The sequence below is a fragment of the Haliotis asinina genome, chromosome 16 (genome assembly GCF_037392515.1).
Source record: "Haliotis asinina isolate JCU_RB_2024 chromosome 16, JCU_Hal_asi_v2, whole genome shotgun sequence".
Lineage (NCBI taxonomy): Eukaryota > Metazoa > Mollusca > Gastropoda > Lepetellida > Haliotidae > Haliotis > Haliotis asinina.
The window spans coordinates 12166974-12185013 of record NC_090295.1 but is presented as its reverse complement, the minus strand read 5'-3'; the positions used below and the strand labels follow the sequence as shown (position 1 = coordinate 12185013).

Genomic DNA, 18040 nt, shown 5'->3' with positions numbered 1-18040 from the left:
TTTGTTGGTTGTTGATAAGCATGTAATGTACGAGTGGCCATTTTGTGATAAATCTTCCCACCAGAGGGCAGTTATGAAGCAATTACAACGAGGATTATGTCATGACATTTAATGGAGAAATGTCATTTGTGCCTGACAGTATTTCAGGTATATTTCAAGTTCAGATGCATCAATCAATCAAGAATGGCTATTGCAGGACTATCAATGTAGGACAAATCAATGGCACATAAGTCAAATGACATCACAAATATTTCGGGTTCTGAAGCTTGTCAGCCATATTTGACACAGAATAGTTGATATTGTTAACAAACTGAAAACAGTGGTTCAGATGGGAAATACATTTGCTTACTGCATGTTGCAAACCAACCAAGACTAAAGATGCCCACTTTGATATTTTCAAAGAAATTGGCATTTTTGAGCTATAGTTTCTAGTTCCAGTCTTCGTGTAACAAATTTTCAACCCTAAATTGGAAATTGATTTCATCCAATTAAAAAGATGCAGTTTTGTTTGTTAGGGTATTTTTCTGAAAATATGTGAAAGAATGTTAAAACCCCCAATTCTGCCATGTTGCTGAAGTATTATCTGTTGTCTCTCAACATTACAACTACAGTCACGTGAAAGAAGTAAATGGTCGTTTGTTTTGAACAGTATGTCTCTTTGAATCCAAAACAGTTTGGTGGGAGGCGACTCATGGGATCTGGTGGTGAGGCTCGCTGACGTGGATGACACAGGTCACCGCATCTCAGTTGTGTAGATCTGTACTCATGCTGTTGATCACTGGTTTGGTCCAGAGTTCATTATTTTCAGACCACCACCATATAGCTGGAATTTTGCTGATTGTGGCATAAAACTACACAAACTCACTGGAAGATAAGTACAGTAGAAGCTGCCAAAACCGGCTTCTGTCTAATCCAGCAAGTTGTTAACACCGGCATAAAATCCAAGTCCTGTCTGTGACTTGTACATTTATCATCACCTCTGCGGACCAGGATGTTGTCTAAAAGGGATTACTTCCTCAGTCCCAATGAGTGCCAGATTTGGCAGCTTCCACTGTGTACATACATACCAGCAGACATCCTGCAGTGGAAATCTTGCGGTAGGTCAAGAACAGTCCCAAGACTGGCACCAAGACTTGGTGAAAATGGCACCAAGTTCAAATTTGGCAAAGCCCATTTCAGTTTTGGTGTTATATACTAGTAATCAAGATGTCAAGATGTGTTTGTCAAACTTTGGTCTCTAAATAGTTGTTTTAGTAGGATTAGGTGTTTTTTCTGTAGTAGCCCTGCTACCAAATCTTTATAATCTTCATTAGGGTAGATACTTTTTAACTAAAACATCTTTTGTATTTCCATTTTTTATAATCTTTTTCAATATGTACCTGTGAAGTTACCTTGGTGTTAGTGATATTATCGTCTTCCACCCCTTCACTCATAATGGACTGTCCCAAGTGGGAGTTGACCAATGAATTGTTCTTACACACTGAAGTCCTTGTACACTGTGTTACAAAGTAATAAATACTGTCAATGACAAGACCTTGTTTTCAGATTCATAGGTTCGATCACTTCGTGAAAAATTGCAAAAACATTCAGTAATTTGTGCTTTCAAGATTTTTAGATTTTGAAATAAATATTGAATGTTTTCTGTAGTCATATCTGGAATAATAACTACCTGAGTGTGTCTCTTGAATTTCACTTAGGTTGGTGTTTGCTCAAAACCAGCATATATTTACATCTGTCTGTATTTAATAATGTGGACTTGTATATTGTGTTGTTGACTTTTGCATATTTCACAGTGTTTGTATGCATAAACTACATTTTCTAGTAATTAAAACTTGTGTTGGTTTTCTTTTGAGTGCCAAAGCCATTGTGATTCTTCAACAGGACAGCTAGATTGGCCATTTCATCACATCTTACCTTGTCCATTATTGTCCATTAGTACATTACATGCTCTTATATTCTTTCTTCAGTCTATACACTTGCATATCAGTTATTCATTAACTTTCACTCACAATTTCATATGAAATTTAACCTGAAGTGAATCAAGATGCAAGCTCAGGCCTTGCCGCAAGTGATGGCATGTGCCTATACCAGTTTAGACCGTCCTATCAGTGTCAAAGAATATGCTTTGACAGTTTATGACCCAGAGAGCCAAGGCTCTTCTTTCCGTAAGATTATTAACATCATCACTGATACAGACTTTTACAGACATGTTAAAGGAGTCGACAAGAGCATGAGAGATTGTCCAGTAACAACACAATTAGGTGAGAAATCAGAACTATTCCTACACAGCTTCCTTCCTAGGACAACCATTATGATAAATAGCAGCGTCCTAAAATCTACCAGTATATCTGTGCATAAGAGGCGACGAACAGGATCGGCTGGTCAGACTTGCTGACTTGGTTGACTCTTTGGATATGCACCAACTAATGCACTAATTGTGATGTTATGTTGAGAAAGATGTGTGGGTTAATCACAAAAACATGATGCTGTGAAACACCAAGCATATCCTGATAAGACTAAGGGACATTACTCTGAATAGCAAATAATCTGCAGTTGTTGGGATCATGAAAGTAACATAAGAAATAATTTAAATGTACTTTTGCAAGTTGGTTTTAGTCTTAATACTTTTGTTTTAAAAGCATGGATTTTAGAAAATTAAGACAAATGTTTGAAAATGACAAACAGCAAAAAGGAAGCAAAAGGGATTTTAAGGGTAGACAAGGTCAAATGAGTCAAAATATATCCTAAATATCAATAAAAATTTCCACATCCGTGATAAGGTATATGCAATGAGTGGCATAAACAATGTGTATCAACTGGAGACTGTCACCTGCCACACATCACAGTATACTTGCCGTATGTTGCCACAGATAAGCCAAATTTGGAAAACCAAAAAAGCAGCCTGCAGGAAAGGGGCCAGCAAACCTACAGATAACACTTTCATCAAACTGCAGACCGAAATAACAATTATTGGTAACTGCCTGTTGTCCTGTGGTCTGAATTGGCCACAGTTAGGAGTAGGGCTTGGATGGGTACTCGGGTACTCAAATCCGGGTAAGGTACAGCTGGAATCGAGACCTATTTCTAGGAATCAAGTACCCAGAAAGGGAGGGAACTCTGTAATGACAAGGACGTATAAGAACTTGGCTTTTCACAACTGACATAACACACATTTACATTACTGGCACTGTCCAATTAATGAAGGTATTATTAACAAGGAACATAATTAAAGAGCCAAACAGTAGACCTGTTTAAGTATCTTATTGCCATCCTTTCAGGTTTTCTGAAATAATTCCTGTCAACTCTTGATTGAAAATTCAGACAGATGACAGAAATGCTGTATTCCATGTATTTCATAGTACTTGATTCCAATTCGGGGAAAGTACATAGGGGTACTTGATTCCATTTTCCCCCAACCCATTTCAGCCCTAATTATGCCCCCATCAAAGTTGGGTCGGCTCATGTATGCAACATACCATTTTGATACTGATTTCAAATGTAAAGTTTGGGGTACATTATGTGTCACTGGGTCATAAGTGTTTTACGTATTTACACAGATAACTGTTTCATAAATGTTTGCATAGTTAAGACCACCATCAATATGAGGGTCTGTGGTAATGTTACTAGTAATGAGGTTTCCAGAGAAATTCGGCTTTGAATTGTATCACATAACCATTTGTGGTCGTATCCTAAGTGCTCAGATCAATGCTTATCATAATCACTGGTTTGTCTGGGCTAGACTCAGCTGGAATATTGCAATGAGTGACTGAAAATAACAACAAAAACAACACACACCATTTGATGCAACATTCTTTATGACATCCCAAAACATCAATAACATTTTTTTTCATGGGAACTCCCCAATAAATATCCAGCCCTTATGTAATGTTTAAATTTTATTTCACAAAACATTTTCATGAATTGTCAACCAAAATAATACGTACAGTACAAAATATTAATTTGCTTCTGCTGATAAGTTTTTTTGTGGTTTTAAAATATAGACATGTACATTTTTGTGACTTCTGCTATCACTGCCATTTTGTCACCACTAATCCCAATCTGCCTTCTTGATCAATGCTTTTTAAAAGCTGTTCATTTGACATATCTTACCAAACGCAAAGGCCAAAATCCAATTTCTTTGTTTTTAACAATAATTTAATCCATTTCCGCTTCGTTTTTATTACAAATAAAGTCCACTTTTGTAATTGCTCAATTCCCAACTTTGGTATCAACTCCACATGGATAAGACAGTAAACAGCAGATAAAACACAGCTAACCTGTCTGTCATTTATTGACCACTGTATGGTGTAACAGACATCATGATGCAAATTAGGGCATGTCTTTTCAGTGCCAAAGCATGAAAAACGTCATCCACAAGTATGAAGAGGGAATGCTGTTGTATTCTCTTCTTAAACTTTTGTTATTGTCCAACTGGTGCAGCCTGGCAGATACCACATAGCACCTTTACAGTAACAAGAAAGATATGGTTAGTTACCATGGTAACATATATGTATGGCCAAGCTTGACATGCAAGGTTAGCAGATTCACTTTGCCATATATTAGTCAATAACTGCTTTATGCTGTTTCAAAAGACATCACGAACCAGCAGGTTGTGATCTTGTAATGGTTACTATGGCAACTGTGACATTGTCACCACTGAATCGTAGAACAGCATCATTGGCGAGCTTGTTACATGCTGCTTCGTACAAGGTGTCTACTGAGGTCTTCTTGTCTTCGCCTTTCGGCTGGAAAATGAGACAATACTGTGACCAAGATACCATGAAAAATGCAGATCTGACAAGTTATAGTGTTCATCAGACTGTTTTCTTATCAGTGCATCTAACTGATCTTCAGTAACCCATGCTTGTCATAAGAGGGGATGCTGTAGATCACTAGATTGTCTGGCCCAGACTCGATTTATTACTTACCACCACCATACACCTGGTAAATGGTGCGACTGGCATTAAACAAGCCATCAAGTGATAAACAGCATGAGCACTGATCTACTCAATTGAGACATGATGACATGTATCAACTAAGTCAGTGAGCCTGACTACCTGATCGAGTTTGTTGCCACTTACTACAAGCATGGGTTACTGAAGATCAATTTCCATCCAGCTTTTAATGGGTCCAAAACTGTCTGCAGGTCTAACTGAATCAAATCTGTCAGACAAGCATTAATCTAACCTAGAACCAACTGCTGACCCAGTAGAATATACAATTCTCAAAACACAAGCTGAATGTATCATGAAGCATTGATAAGTGTGGAATATTATGTGACGCATCAACCTGTGAGTTACTGACGAGGTCTACACTCACCTGTTAGTTGACGTCTGCTATCACCTTTCAGGTGAGAATGCTGTTGCCTAGGTCTACACTCACCTGTGAGCTGACAAATGCTGTTGATGAGGTCTACGCTCACCTGTGAGTTGACTATGCTGTTTGTTGAAGTCTACACTCACCTGTGAGTTGCCAATACTGTTGATGAGATCTAGGCTCACCTGTGAGTTGATGATGGTGTTTGTTGAGGTCTACACTCACCTGTGAGTTGACGACGCTATTTGTCGAGGTCTACATTCACCTGTGAGTTGACGACGCTGTTTGTCGAGGTCTACACTCACCTGTGATTTGACGACGCTGTTTGTCGAGGTCTACACTCACCTGTGAGCTGACGATGCTGCTGACGAGGTCTACACTCTCCTGTAAACTGAAGCTTTTCCACAGACCATCACAGGCTAGAAGCAAGAACCTGGAACCATGCCACTAGCCTCAGATCTATGTCCACCAGGTCACGACAATTTAACAAGTGCAATTACTGATTTCTTACACCAAACAATCATGAAGCATTGCAGGAATATCATCATATTTGGAGTCAACACAAGGTAACCTAGCTAATAATCCCAAGCCCAGTAACAGTAAACCAAGGGATTAGTTGTTCAGATTCCAGACAAGATGACACCGGCTTGGTGACAGGGTTTGTTTTTTATTCAATTTAAATTGCTTGTTTACTTTGTTGACACGTCATTGTATCCCAATTGCAAAATGAAACCAGTGTCTTTGGTGTGACAAGCAAACTCTTTAACCTATAGGCCACCCCACCCACCTCTAGCCAGGAGCACCCATGGAGCTAAATGCCCCCTTTGGTTACCCCAATAGACCACATCCATTTCAAAAACTTCTCTTCTCAAGACATTTCATCCTATGGAAATCCCTCAGAATCATACACTGACCAATGCTCGCTTTAACGCAGAAACTTGTTTTTCTTATATGTTACAGATCAGAATCAATGAGTCCAAAACACTAACACAAAATAATCTTTGCATGTTTTTATTAATTTTTTTGCATGAAAAACAAATGATTCAGAATTGTAATGAAAATTTCACATGCAAAATTTTGGACTGCACTATATAATTTCATTTCTACACGCACTCTTCCAAAACCTACCAGGAACACTGCTTAAGTATGACAAAACTAACCGATCTTGATCCGTAAGTTGACAGCGCTTGACATCAGGAAGACAGATGACACCATGGTTCTTGTAGGGTCCGTCCCCGATAGATCGAGATACCTCCAGCTGTCCCATCACGCGACCCTCTCTGAAACAACAGTCACATGACATGTACTGGCCCATCTTCTCCACCTTATGGCCAACTCCTGGCCCCCAATTTCTCAAAACAGTTTTTACTCAAATTTCAAACTGAGTTTGACAATCTGAACCAGCCGAAAACATTTTTGATACAGAAAAGCCAAAATAAGTAAAGCAATATATTCACAAAATGCAAACTGTCTTCTAATTTTGAGAAAACACAGGTACATGCATTTTCCAGAATGAATGGAAATCGGTTTCAAACTCGAACTACCAGTAAATAGACACTCTGAGTTTTGTGGACAGATTTCTTTCGTGGTTTGAAGTTTTTCATTTAAAAAAATGCAGTTGAGTATTCAGCTGTTCCAAACTGACAAATTCCGGCCTGCTTTACTTATTTTGTTTTAATATCATCATACAGCCCACACAAAGACTACTTAATCTATGTTAAGGTATAGGAGTTTAAGTCACCTCAGCACTAAGATTGCTCTGTATAACGGGGCCCTGATATGTACAGCTTACAAAGGGAAATGTGGAGACCTATCAACCCATCAGGAATCCTCAGCTCACCTAACATGTCCGCCACACTTCTGTATTCTCATCCTTTCCTCGTACACACCGGGACTATGATCTGTTGACAATGGCACAGCAACACACTTTCCTTGGTCTTCCTTGTACCGACACAGGATGGACTGAAGGGATAAATTAGCTAGCAATAAATCAACAACTTATTGATGCACTCAAAACATTTCAGGTCATTGTTCAATATAAGTGCCATATCTGTCTAGATTATCCCAAATAGCTTGATCGGCATTCAAGAAGTTGGTGAGTTAAAAATTAAGCACACATGACAAATTCTTGTTGGTTGTGTATAGTGACATTTCTTAGACCGTTATCAAGCTAAAAGTTTTGTTGTTGATTCTCACACCATTATCAAGCTAAAGGTTTCCATGTTGATTCTTACAGCATTAACAGACTAAAGGTTTTAGAAACTTTTGGGAGTCAGGATGCCAAACATAGTCAACAATACAAGAAATCTCTGTCACTAACGATGCTGAACTTCAACTGATTTGTGACCAGGGTCCCATTTCACAAAGCTCTCGTAAGCTTAAGGTCTCATAACTTTTCTCACAGCATTTGTACCTACCATACAAAGTATGAATGCTATGAAAAAAGTTACGAGACTTTAGGCTTACAAAAGCTTTGTGAAACCAGGCCCTGGGCTCCATGCACAAGACCACACACCTCCATGGCTTGACACCACTACATAGCAAGGCTCAATTTAGTGCTTGCACTTGCACTGGTGCAACCCAAAATTACAAAATGCAAGCTAGTTGTAACAAGTAAATTTTTTATGGGTTAACTTTTGAACATACATCTATACAATTCAAAAGCACATTTCTTTCATTGCATATTGCAATAAAAGCAGTGCAACTAGAACTTGGCTGGTGCAGCTAGATAGCTTAACATCTCTGAAATCAAGCCCTGCTTAGCAACCAACAAATATCACTACCTATCATAATCAGTCTAAGTAAACTTAGGCTCAGTACTTTTCGTTACACTCCACTACTGAGTCTAACAAAACCTAGTAGGAGGTCGTGTCAGGTAACCTTTCAACGACCTATGACTGTCCAGTCAAACACGAAAAGGGAGAACATATTTCACCAATCAGACAACGGCTACGCTAGTCACTAACGCTGATCCCTCAAAAAACGAAAATCTGCATAAAACACAGGTATTTGACTTGCAGTATATACGCTTAAAGCTTTCTGATAACATGGTTACCATTTGCTAATATTTCCACAAGGTGACATCCTTGAAATTTGAACGCTATTTTCAGCAACTGTTTACTCTCTGTTGACCGTATTGTAGCATCCATGTGCATTACCCAGTAGCAATCATATGGAAAATAGCATTTGGAATCGTTCGGGTGCAAACCTTTCTGAGGCTAAGTTCAAAAGGTGTATGTGAATGTCCACTTTCGCGATTTGGTAAGCTGTGTTCTGATTGGTCAATCTCAAGTTTACTTAGACTGCTAATCAGCTTGCCAATGTCCACGAAGACAGCAGTTGAAGCTGCAAAGGTTTGTTCGCAGTGCGACTCAGATTTGGGGGAAATCATACAGACAAACTGTCAGGTCCAAAACTTTTTAAAGATATATGCAAGAATTCCTTTCACCTCTTTCAGAGTTCTCCTGAATGAATTGTGTTGCCAAGTTTAATTGGTTAGATGATTAAACAAGAGTCATCAAAAGATGACACATCCCCCCGGCCCCAACATATTTGAAAGGACAAATCATCTGACAGTTACTTATTGTGTTTTTAGACCATGTCTGAATTGTTTCCATGGAATTCATGAATGTCTCATATATCTGCCAAGATCTTTTGACAGATATGAAATGGTTTTCAAGTTGTAATTCGGAAAACAGATCCACAACGTGTTCATGGAACCGAGAAAATAATAAATCACAAAAACCTGTAAACAGCAAAAGGCACCACTTTGGGGTCTGTCACACATATCTACCTTGTTTTACTGGCAGATATTTAGAAGTTTTTTAGTTCTGCTCTGGAAACGAAACACACCTCTGACTTTTGAGACTAAGTCTGAGACGTTTCCATGGAAACCGAGAAACTAGGAAATCACAAAAATCTGTCAATAGCAAAAGGCACCACTTTAGGTTACGATTGACATATCTACCAAGTTTTGCAGAAAAATATTGAACGGTTTTTGAGTTCTGCTCCGGAAACGAAGCCCCTCTCTCAAATTTGAGTCCAAAACGTTTCCATGGAAACCGAAAAAATAATATATCACAAAAACCTGTAAGTACCAAAAGGCACCACTTTAGGTTCTGACTGATGTATGTAAGAAGTTTCGCAGAAAAATATTTCATGTTTTTTGAGTTATGCTCTGGAAACGAAGCACATTCCTCCATTTTGAGACCGAACCATTTCCATGGAAACCCAGAAAATAATAAATCACAAAAAACTGTCAATACCAAAAGGCACCATTTTGGGGTCTTCCACACATATCTGACAAGTTTTGCAGAAAAATATTGAACAGTTTTTTAATTCTGCTCCGGCCATGGAAAAACAAAAAAAATATTAATGCCAAAACTGTGTAAATAGCAAAAGGCACAACTATAGCTTGACATTATTATATCTATGAAGTTTGGTCTAAAATATTGAACGTTTTCTGTTATGCTCTGGAAACAAAATTATTACGAACACGCGCACGGACGGACAGACAGACAAGGCATCGACTACATCCCCCCTGCATTACATGCCAGGGGAATAAAAAGTGAAAGTGAGTTGTGATTGGTATGCCAAACTTCCTAGCGTAGCCACCTGATTGGATAAAGAACAGCCAAGGGAGGTAATAAATTCGAGACGTAGATGCATCCTGGGTATAGTGGAGATTTATCGGAACGTATATCCTGGAGATATCGAGGATGGAGTATGGTGCTAACAACCTAGAACCACAACTGTCACAAACCAAGATTCAAACCCAATATCATGAGTTTCAGACATCCCCATGTGAAGCAACTCTCATCTCAACCTAACCAAACCACTGGCAAACACGGAGAAGTTGGACTGGCACAGCAACCGCATTTACAAGTAATTGGTGCAAGGCAATCAGCAGACCCATTAGGTTTGTGAAAGGAAGAGCAGATGGAGGCTAGAGCACGTGCAGTGCATGACAAGGAAATTGATTCTGTGCATAGCTGCACATGCCTTGCTCAGAGGACTCTCACATGGTCGGTGTAGCAAGTTGGTAATACACTTAATTAATCACAGACAAACTGTGGCTCCTTGGCTCACAATGGGCAAGCACCAGTGAGCAGCACTCACACATGCTAATACAGGTAAATGTGTCAGGTCGCGGTTCAACTTATCCTTGTTTGCCAATATTCATGACAACAACAGCAAACAAAAGCCATAAGATGAGAGTGGCCATAAAATATATTCCTACCTTGCTATCTCCTAGGTTTGCAATGAACAGCGTTTCATTGATAACAAGCACAAGAATTGCTGTGGTGCCATCTTTCCAAGTGGGTTTACTGAAATACAAGTTCAAACATCAACATGTGCATATAAAACATGACACCACTTTCTGAACTTCAATATGCTTTAGTTGTGCAGATCAGTAATTATTTACATAAGAACTGACACATCAGTGTTTGGTGTTCGGCATCAGATTTCATTAGGTGAGTGAGTGAGTGAGTTTAGTATTATGCGGCACTCAGCAATATTCCCGTTATATGGCCGCAGGCCATACATAATCGAGTCTGGACCAGACAATCCAGTCATCAACAACATGAGCATCGATCTGCGCAATTGGGAACCGAAGCAAGTCAGCGAGCCTGACCACCCAATCCTGTCAGTCGCCTCTAACAACAAGTATAGGCATTTTTTATGGCAAGCATGGGTTTCTAAGGGCCTATTCTACCCTGGGACCTTCAATAGGTGAAGAGGAACAGTTGATTTTTCTGCATTAATATCATAAGATTTTGTTCTGGTATGTAGCCAATAAATTAAATCAAACGCCATCTGTCACACATGTCCTATCTGGGATCATACTTTCTCAGAACTGATTCTAGTAGTTGTTTGCACACAAAAACAACCAGACATGTAACACACTCAGCCTTTGTCCTGGCTCTGCCGATTACAGTGGAAGCTGTCAAAACCGGCATCTGTCAAAACCAGCATAAATTCTCAATCCCGTCCATGACTTGTACATTTATCATCAGCTCTACAATCTGACAAGTTGTCAACACTGGTTTAAAATCTCAGTCCCATCCATGGCTTGTACATTTATCATCAGTCCTACAATCTGGCACATTGTCTAAACTGGATTATTTCTTCAGTCCCGATCAGTGCCGGTTTAGACAACTTCCACTGTAGAAAGTTGTAGTCCAGCATCAGGTTTTCATAAATGAATCAAGAGCAATATATTTTCTAACAGAGATATGTTGTAAGTATGTAGCCATTAAATGCAGTTAACACCGATATTCTATCTATGCAATGGCAGTCTAAATAATTGGTCTCGACCAGTGTTCAAAATAGTTTCCAAATGTTCCTAACCAGTAACTATGCCAGAAAGTTACTAACTCATACAATATCATAAAGGTAACATACCATTATTTACCAGGCTATAATCTTGCATGATTTAAAAGTGTGTTATAACTTGACTAGTCAGAGAAAGATATATTTGAAAAATGACCCCATAAAAAGTCAGCAGTCAGTCCTGTGACTGTGGAGATTTACCCACCCGACTGGATATTTACAAGCCACATGCTATCATGCAAGTTGTTATTTTGCACACTAGTCCAGACCAAACAATACAGTAATCATGAGCACTGATCTAAACAAATAGGATACGACGACATGTGTCAACCAAGTCAGCAAGCCTGATCAGCAAATCTGGCATGCAAAAGGGGACACAACTCCATGCAGGGAACAAGTGCACTCGCCAAAGTGTCCTAAATTAGAGACAGTAAATAAATATGTGCATGCAAGGTTGAAACCTGAGAGAGTGATGAGTCACCATCTTGTCGTGTGGGTCTAAAAGTATATACACGTAGAAGGTTGCATTTGGGTAGGCAAGGCAGACTCAAGGCATAAGTTTGAACTTAATCTTGGGAGAAACAAGAAAGAAGCAAACAGCTTAAGTCAGGATATGGTAAAATATATTACTTTCTTGTAGCTTGTTTGAGGAAATCTTCATCAGTTTTCTTAAATGCCTCGATAAAACATTTCTTTATGTCTCTTTCCACCTGGGAAACATCTCCTGAAAATAAAAGCAGTTCAGAAATTAAAGTCTGACAAAGACTTAAACTGAAACAACATGTTCTATTCCATAAATATTCTCATCTTGAGGTATCTACATGATCTTAATTATGGTGACTGAATTATTTTGTCAGGGCTCAACTTACCTGAATATACAAGCACTAGGATGTCATATTATTGGAAAGTCAAACCTCTACATATGCACCAAATAATTCACACTGATCTTTGACACAATCAGAACCACATAGCTTTATGCTTCATACCAAATCAATAATCTCGTGCAATGTGTAATTACCCCAAGGTCCCGCGGTAGAATATAGGTAAGTGTGGCGTAAAACTAAACTCACTCACTCGCTATGTGTAATTCATGATTCTTATGGACTTGATATCATCAAACAATGGGTGCCTCAAAACTGTGTGCCCTTACCTATTACGTTTCGAACAAAATGGGATTAATTTATATAGTGAGTGAGTGGGTAAGCTTAAGTTTACACTGCTTTTAGCAGTATTTCTGCAATATCTGGGTGTAGGACACCAGAAATGGGCCTCACACATTGCACCAATGTTGGAGTTGAACCCGCGCTGTCAGTGTGACGAGTGAATGTTTTAACCTCAAGGCTACCCCACCGCCCAATATATAACATTATGGCACTTAAGTTTTCAGATATTTCGACTAGTTCATGCATACACATGTGTCAATACTACTGGATCACAAAGCAGCCTGGGTTTGTCTTGCACAAGTAGGTTTTCATGTCAAAATGGCCAAGGTGCTAATAAGATAAAATTCTGTAAATCGAGCCCTGCTGACACGTCAATATACTTTGAATTGAGAAATGTATTGCACAATGTCTACTATGCAGGATACACAAAATAGCTTATCAGTTGATGTTAGGCATCACATATTTGCAGGTTTAGTTTTGGGGATTACCCTTCGGAAACCTATCCCGCAGATTTCGTGGGAAAACCTGGCATGCCAACCTGGAAGCTCTGCTGCCCCCGTGTCCATCGAAGACCCCAAAGAGAGATAAGCGATAGCTGAAACAAGACAATGGAGTTAAAACCTCACCAAGTACTACACACCCTTCAAAGAATGCAAACTTAACAACTCAGTCATACTGGACAGTTAAAAACTCAGTGAAGGGTACAATAGTGCAATCAGTTGAATAGTGCAAATGGTGAACAGCACGAAGTGATCTCAAAAGACAAAGGATGCATTATAACATCTCATAGGACTGTCATGATTACCTCCAAAAGCTGTGAAAAGCTACTGGTAAGGTGGAGGTCCGATCTACTAACATGGAAGGGTGGAGGTCAGGATCTACTAACATGGAGGGGTGGAGGTCAGGATCTACTCGTGTGGAAATGTGGAGGTCAGATCTACTATATGGAAGGGTGGAGATCAAGTCTACTCACATGGAAGGGTGGAGGTCAGGATCTACCTGTGTGGAAATGTGGAGGTCAGATCAACTATATGGAAGGGTGGAGGTCAAGTCTACTCACATGGAAGGGTGGAGGTCAGGATCTACTCACATAGAAGGGTGGAGGTCAAGATCTACTCACATGGAAGGGTAGAGGTCAGAACTACTCATACGGAAGGGTGGAGGTCAGGATCTACTCAAAAGGAAGGGTGGATGTTAGGTCTACTCATATGGAAGGGTGGAGGTCAAGATCTACTCACATGGAAGGGTAGAGGTCAGAACTACTCATACGGAAGGGTGGAGGTCAGGATCTACTCAAAAGGAAGGGTGGATGTTAGATCTACTCATATGGAAGGGTGGAGGTCAAGATCTACTCACATGGAAGAGTAGAGGTCAGAACTACTCATACGGAAGGGTGGAGGTCAGGATCTACTCAAAAGGAAGGGTGGATGTTAGATCTACTCATATGGAAGGGTGGAGGTCAGGATCTACTCACATGGAAGGGTAGAGGTCAGGATCTACTCACATGGAAGGGTGGAGATCAGGGAACTCCTGGTGGTAGTTGTGCAGCATGAAGTGAGCGTCCTGCATCTCTTCCCTCTCCCCCTTCCTGTCAGCAACAAAACTCTTCAGGCTGTACTTGGCTGTGAATAGTTCAAGCATGATATCATCAACACAAAATAGACATCTAATAAGGATGTGGGAGTGAGTGAGTTTAGTCTTACACGCAATATTCCAGCAATATCACAGCTGAGGACACCAGAAATGGGTGCCTCAAAATACCTCGGTTATTTTATCTTTGCACCGGTATGCAAGCTAAGATTATATATTTTTGAGTATATGCACGTAAAATCACATTTACTGAGTGTTTACAAACATCAAGCATTCTTATACGCAACAGACTGCATAGGAATTAAGTTTTCACATAAATATTTGTGTACTTTATGCATATGTATCTTAAGATCATGATAGATGTGTCTTAAGGTAATGATAAGTGTGTCTTATGATCAAAATAGATGTGTCTTAAGATCATGATAGATGTGTCTTAAGATCATGATAGATGACAACATGTAAAAATCATACCACATGATTTTAAGCGCACATTCTTCTGGTGACTGTCCTCCTCTGTGCTCTTCCGTTTTTCACCTTTCTTCCTTTCTTCCCCTGGAATATTTGACGACGGCAAATCATCAAATAATCCAGCCCCGGCATGGCTTGTGTCATTGAAGAAAGCAACTCCACTACCCTCCACATTTACGTCTACAAATGGACATAAACACACAATAATATCTTCTGAATGTCACGTAAAACTCATCAAATATACTCATGGTAAAATTTGAAGCAACACCCGTATTTTGAGACAAGGCCTATTTCTACATGTTTCTGTAAGTATGACAATTAATGTGTACTAGTCTAAAATGATTTCTCAATACATATTTAATCATCTTGTGCCCTACTTCAGTTATAAAAATGTGTGTTCAAAATAATCGAGATCATTTATTCCATTTTAGAAAGATAACATCAAATCAACAAAAGAGTGTTGTCTAAAAAGTATGCACATTTTGTGAAAGAAATGTCAGCACTTTGCCAATTCCATCATGTCACATGGAAGTCCATCGTGTCCTGTAATGAAAGCCACTGTTAACATTTCTAGTAAGTATCTTTAGCGTCAGTAGTGGGTGTATCCACCACAAACCTGAACCATCTCTCGACAACGACGTTGATACCACCAGATTACGCAGGAACTGCACTGGCAGATTGTTCCATTTGTCTACGACAACCTGTCTGAGTTTGCGAACGCTCACCAGGGGCTGATCTCTCGAGGAAATGCTCCTTCCAATGGCATCCCAGATATGCTCTATTGGATTAAGATCTAGACTGGTACTTGGCCAGTCAAGGGATTCGATGTTGTGCTGCCTTTTGAGGCCAGTGATCATCCCAGCACGAAGGCGGCAGGCATTGTCATCCTGGTAGAGGTGATCAACATGAGGATTGGCATGCAAAAATGGCAGGAAAGTGTTCTCAATGATGTCACGACCATACTTCTCTGCATTCATCATGCCTTGGATGACTTTGATGTCTACTTTCTGGTCATGACAGAAGGCTGCCCACACCATGACTGACCCACCACCTCCAGCTACTGTTATCAGTATGTTTTGAGTTTTAAGTGCTGTGTTGGGAAGACGACTGACCCGTAAGCAGCCATCAGCAACATACAGATTAAACCTCGACTCATCAGACCAAATGACATGTCGCCATGTGCACAAATTCCAGTTTAGTCATGCCTGTGCCCAAACCTGACGAAGACCCATGTGATTATCGGTCTTTCGGGGCTGTTTCAATGAACGACGAGCTCATAAACCAGCTGCTACAAGACGTTTGTTAACCAACTCCCGCGACACATTTACTCCTGTTGTTTGCTGCCACCACTGATTGGCTGACCAGAATGGTTCATGGCGTGCCATACAAAGTAAACGTCTATCAACCCTTTTTGAAAGAACCTCTTCCAGTGGCGACCTTGACTTCACCGGTTGTACAATGTTTTTTAAGCAACCTGCTTACAATACTACGGCAAACATTAACATGTCTTGCAATCTGACATAGGGACATGCCACTTTGTCTCATGCCCACGATCTGCCATTTGGTAGCCTCAGTTAACTGATTACGTGCCATTTCAATTAATATCAAACCTACTCACTACTACCCTCGAAACTGATTTTTCAGAGATACGACCGTGCATGCATTTTCTCTACATGCACGTGAAAACCACTCAATGCATGTGCATATGGCCTATTCCCTGAGATTACCAGGCCATGTCTTACTGCAAATTACCAAATTACCAGTCCATGTCACACTGCAACTATATTACACTATTTCTACTTAAATCATATCAATTCAGGTGTTGCTATTCCCTGAGATAGCCAAACTACCAGTCCATGTCACACTGTTACTATATTACACTATTTCTACTTAAATCATATCAATTCAGGTGTTGCTTCAAATTTTACCATCAGTATATATTACAGTCCTGTTATTACAGAACTAAAACAAAAAATGATCCCCGAGACCACAGCTGTTCGCATAAATATTATTTCTATCTTGGGCCCATCTACATAATCAATGTTCAGCCCTTAAGACATTCATATGATGTTACCAACTCTCAGTATTTGTAAAATATTCAGTCGCCTTCAGAATCAGATGGAGCATATGTCACAGTGAAACAAAACGTGCATGTATAACTATGAAGTTTTACACACCACTGCCTTATGCCAGTCATCACCAATTTGAAATCTGAGTAATCGGGCCACTGAAATAAATCTGTTTCCGTTTCCATAAACGTCGTAATCCAACATTTTGATCTAATCTGTAGGTCACGATACAAACCATCATGTTTAAAAGCGCTCTGAGTGTTGCCTTACTGTCATTTAATTCATGAAATGTTGATGCATAATGACTTGGCATTACATCAGTAGTTTCCGAGATAATCTTCCATAGACACATAACGACACTGACGACACCACGTCAGCTCGATGCTACATACGGAAGTAAACGAAAATCGAGGCGATCAGTTTGATGTATGCACCTGGGCCCCGTTTCACAAAACTCTCGTAAGCCTAAGATCTCGTAACTTTTCTCGTAGCATTCGCATCTCCTATGCTACAGTATAGGAGGCACAATGGCTACGAGAAAACTTACGAGATCTTAGGCTTACGAGAGTTTTGTGAAACGGGGCCCTGGCCAGTACGCTTTCTTACGTCAGTGTAATATATGCCAACTGGGCAGCTGACATCAGTATATTCTTTGCAGTTATTGATTAAAGACAAACAAATGTGTTAATAACATACCTTGTAAACCTCCGCTGGCAGGTTCAGGCAAATCTTCGAAGAGGTCCATTTCCCTCTCAACATCGGTTAGCTCGCTTCCTCCAAACGGAAGTGCGCACTGGTGTTCTTGATTAACCCTTTTGTCAAATGTCGACAGAGTAAATCTGTCAGAGTTTCGAACGAATTAAACGCTTTTTTAGCAGTTGCTATGTATCTTTCATGCATTTCATACCTTTAACGTATAATGATTGCATATATGCGTCGTTACAGGTTTGTGGAAATATTCTGATATTTTTTTTCTGGTACGCCTTTATCTAGAAAGTAACACTGTGGATATGGAAACGAAGTTGGATTTCGTAATACGAAAAACGCGTCGGGATTGAAATACTTGTTGGCGGATTCCCTGAACAAATTGCGTCCATATAA

At 39.7% G+C, this 18040-nt stretch overlaps 2 protein-coding genes across 2 annotated transcripts in view; one reads left to right on the top strand and one right to left on the bottom strand.

The window, feature by feature from the left end:
* LOC137268208 (EF-hand domain-containing protein D2-like) overlaps window positions 1-18040 on the top strand; it is a 265230-nt gene that overhangs the window by 17547 nt on the left and 229643 nt on the right. The gene's annotated exons all lie outside the window — the stretch shown is intronic.
* Window positions 3798-17930, bottom strand: LOC137267897 (integrin-linked kinase-associated serine/threonine phosphatase 2C-like). The gene is made up of 10 exons (XM_067802341.1): window positions 17636-17930; window positions 14874-15050; window positions 14317-14434; window positions 13301-13407; window positions 12280-12373; window positions 10556-10643; window positions 7157-7278; window positions 6477-6596; window positions 5662-5749; window positions 3798-4745 (listed from the first exon to the last, which is right to left on the bottom strand). The coding sequence occupies exons 1-10, from the start codon at window positions 17682-17684 to the stop codon at window positions 4596-4598; spliced, it is 1113 nt and encodes a 370-aa protein (XP_067658442.1). The 5' UTR covers window positions 17685-17930; the 3' UTR covers window positions 3798-4595.